The following is a 3194-nucleotide window of genomic DNA, read 5'->3' on the forward strand; positions in this document are numbered from 1 at the left end:
TCATTTGAGAGCTTAATTTAGCCCTTACGCCAACTAACTCTAGTCTGTCAGACTAGAAGGCTTGTAGCGTTATTATGCTGCCCTCATCAATTACAGAAGAATCACATCTCTAGCATCAAGAGAATTTTGGCACTAAAATACCAAATTATCGGATCTTGTTAAATCCATATTTATTTGAGCTCAAACGGTGAAGCATTCTGCAGAAGACTTCAATACAGGTGCATTTCTTTTGGGGAAAGGAATGTAACGTGACCAGTATATTTATGCTGTTTGACTCTCAATCTTCATAAGAAATATCAAAATGTTTGCAAAAATGATACATTTTTACAGTACCATAAACCCCTGAGCAGTGTTACCGTGCGTGATGACCCTTCAAAACCATTGATCTTTACCTCATAGGATGGCATTTCATTGTCTCTCAAGTACCTGAGTACTCATTTATTTGTCCACTGGGCTGGTGTGTAAAGACTCACTGCTTTGCACACGATGCTTTGTCGTCAAGAACAGAGGCTTACTGGAGAATGTGGGCATCGATCCCACTACCTCTCGCATGCTAAGCGAGCGCTCTACCATTTGAGCTAATTCCCCTGTAGAGTATGGTGATTCCATGGTTTTGCTAGGTTCTTTCCAAGTACAGGTCACAGCGTATCAATGAGGATGAACATTTGGGAAAGAATCCGATCTTGCTGAAATGTAAACATGGTGCTGCTGATTTAGCTCAGTTGTGCGAGGCTAAAAAACTACAGCTTCAGTCCCAGGGCTTGTCTCTCCCTGCTGATGGCGACATCCGCAAATACCTTTCGAGGGAGGAGCTGGCTCTCCACTGCCGGAGGAGGACCCGTGGTGAGGAGACCACTGTTCAGCTGCTGGAGGAGCTGCTCCGGCTGTGCATGGGAAGCAGTGGCAACGACTCCCTTGGAGTTCCCCTGTTCAACAGTGAGAGGATGGAGCACATCTGGAGGGTCCAGAAAAAGCATGTTAAGTGCATCCAGGACCTGCCAGGTGTTGCCCTCTACACCAAGACAGGGGAGCTCACAAAGGGAGGAGTGCACCTTCCCATCTACAGATGTGCCAGAGGCTCTACATCTTTGGAGTCTTTTCACCTCCACTTAAACCGCTTCATACCAGGTTTGTTTCTGTTAGACATCTTCGTTCATGTTTTGTGTTGTGTAATCCAAGAATATTTCATGATTACATTTTTAATAATGTATTACTAGGGACCAGTGCCAACAGTGTGAATTTCCAGATTTACCTGTTGGAAGGACTACACAGGTGGAACCAGGACCGTGGTGCTGCAGCCCTATCCTCTGGACCATCTCCCCTACGCAGCTATTCTGGTGACCTGCTTCACTGCGTGAACAAAAATTACCAGAAGCTGTTTGGCAGGAAGGTGGCACCACAGTTCTGCCCACCCTCCTGTTACACTGGTAAGCACTTGTGAACTTATTGGTAATGTAACTCAGTTTTAAAATCCTTTATTCATTTTATAAACATTTGTAAATGAATCACTTTATGCATATTGTTTCAGGAGAGCTCATCGGGGTGCAGTATCTGTTCCAGCAGACTGGTCAGGTGCTGCAGGATATGCACCCTGATTCAGAGGAGACGGCTCAGCTCATCGAGCAGCATGATGTGGAGGACAAAATAGAGGAAGATGAGGGATTCTCTGATATCTCAGATGATCCCACAGTGCTGGAGGTCCCTCATGCTCAAGCCTCTCCGACTCAAGGTCCCTCCACTGTCACATCAGGTCTGGCCTCCAGCGTCTCCTCCACAGCTCCCGGTCCATCCACCCTGGCTCCAGGTCCATCCACCCTGGCTCACGGTCCATACACCCTGGCTCCCTCTTCTTCATTTTCTGTAGCTGGAGTTGATATTCAAGCTGAAGATGAAGATATGGTAAGCATTAGTGTGTTAATTTGAGAATGTATGAATATGAACATGAGCCTAACTCTTAACTATTTTTGAGTACATATTTTTACGTAGTTCTTAAATCCACAACACAAGTGTCATTAAAATTCAGTGTCAGTGAAGGTTTTACATTGCTATCTAAACTTTTTAATCATTTGCACAGGCTGTTGATGAACAGAATATCCCTGGGTGCCAGCACGTGGACAGCCTTGCAGAGTACTTGGTGGAGCTTCGGGATCTGACCTCCCTGTGTCTCAGCAACCAGCAGGCAGACACAATAATTTCACTGTGGCAGGCTCTGGATGAAGGTGACAAGCAGCGGGTGGTTTATGAAGCTCGCCATTGGGACAGACTTCTGAGTGGCCGGTTTAGGTTACTGAAGAAGCCCTCAAAGACCCCCGGTGTGGAGAGCGCCACCCGTTGCACATTAGGTGCAAGTAGTGCCTCTGCCCAGTGGCCCGACTGCAGTCCGTTGGCGCAGAACATTTTTATAAGACTATGTGATCTGCATCCAAGCCCACTGAGGAGAGGCAAGACCACTGATTCAAGGTGGTCCTTAATTCTTAGGGACTACCATAGAATCAGACAGCTTGTGGTTGGGAATGCTCTGGTGATGCAGGGGACAGACATACAGTTGTTTGAGGTCAATCAAAACACACTCATGTGGCACAACAGCAAGAGCAAGAGGGAGGGGCTCGCTGTGCTGCTCCAGGGTACTGCATTGCCTCCAGCCCTCCCTTGGTCTGCACAGCCTCTTCAGGAGGCGAGAGTACTCCCGGATGAACCCATGCAGGCAAGGGAGGAACATCAGTACTGGCTGCCAACGAGTACAGCAGGCCAGGCACAACAGAGGCAGGCACGCCCACATCCCATCTTGCCAAGGGAACAAGTGATGGGGCAGTTGCTTGCTACACCCCCAGCACCAGGACCGTTTCTTGCACCTCAGGTTGTCACACCAGCTGGAGTGGTTCAGTTAGTCCTTCCTGGGGCAGCTGGTCAGGGCACCAACCCACAATCCAGTTCACCTGCCACAGTGCAAACCGGGGCCACCCTAAAGAGGCCGTATAGACGAACTGTCGAGGCAAACACATGCAAGAAGTGTGGGCAGTTCCGCAATGCCGAGACTGGACACAGCCAGTGGCATGGCAGGGTGTATTGCCCAATTACTAAATCACAGCCAAAAGACCAATGGCTGGAGGAAATGAGAAAGTTTTCTAAACAATAATAATGATAATAATGTAAAATGTTTTGTAAATAGTTAATTGTAAATAATAGTTTTATTG

General features: G+C 47.6%; 1 protein-coding gene and 1 non-coding gene across 2 annotated transcripts in view; one reads left to right on the top strand and one right to left on the bottom strand.

The window, feature by feature from the left end:
- Nucleotides 1–577, top strand: part of LOC147819227 (uncharacterized) — a 1674-nt gene extending 1097 nt beyond the window's left edge. The window contains exon 4 of the mRNA XM_087173434.1: nt 503–577. Coding sequence (XP_087029560.1) covers nt 503–577 — 75 coding nt within the window. The remainder of the gene's footprint in view (nt 1–502) is intronic.
- trnaa-agc (transfer RNA alanine (anticodon AGC)) lies at nt 516–588 on the bottom strand. Its single transcript has one exon. It is a non-coding gene; the product is annotated as a tRNA-Ala (tRNA).
- Between the last annotated feature and the right edge of the window lie 2606 nt (nt 589–3194).

Source organism: Seriola lalandi, unplaced genomic scaffold (assembly GCF_002814215.2).
Source record: "Seriola lalandi dorsalis isolate HSWRI2012SDOR001 ecotype SW California unplaced genomic scaffold, Sedor1 jcf7180002054217, whole genome shotgun sequence".
NCBI classification, from domain to species: Eukaryota; Metazoa; Chordata; class Actinopteri; order Carangiformes; family Carangidae; genus Seriola; species Seriola lalandi.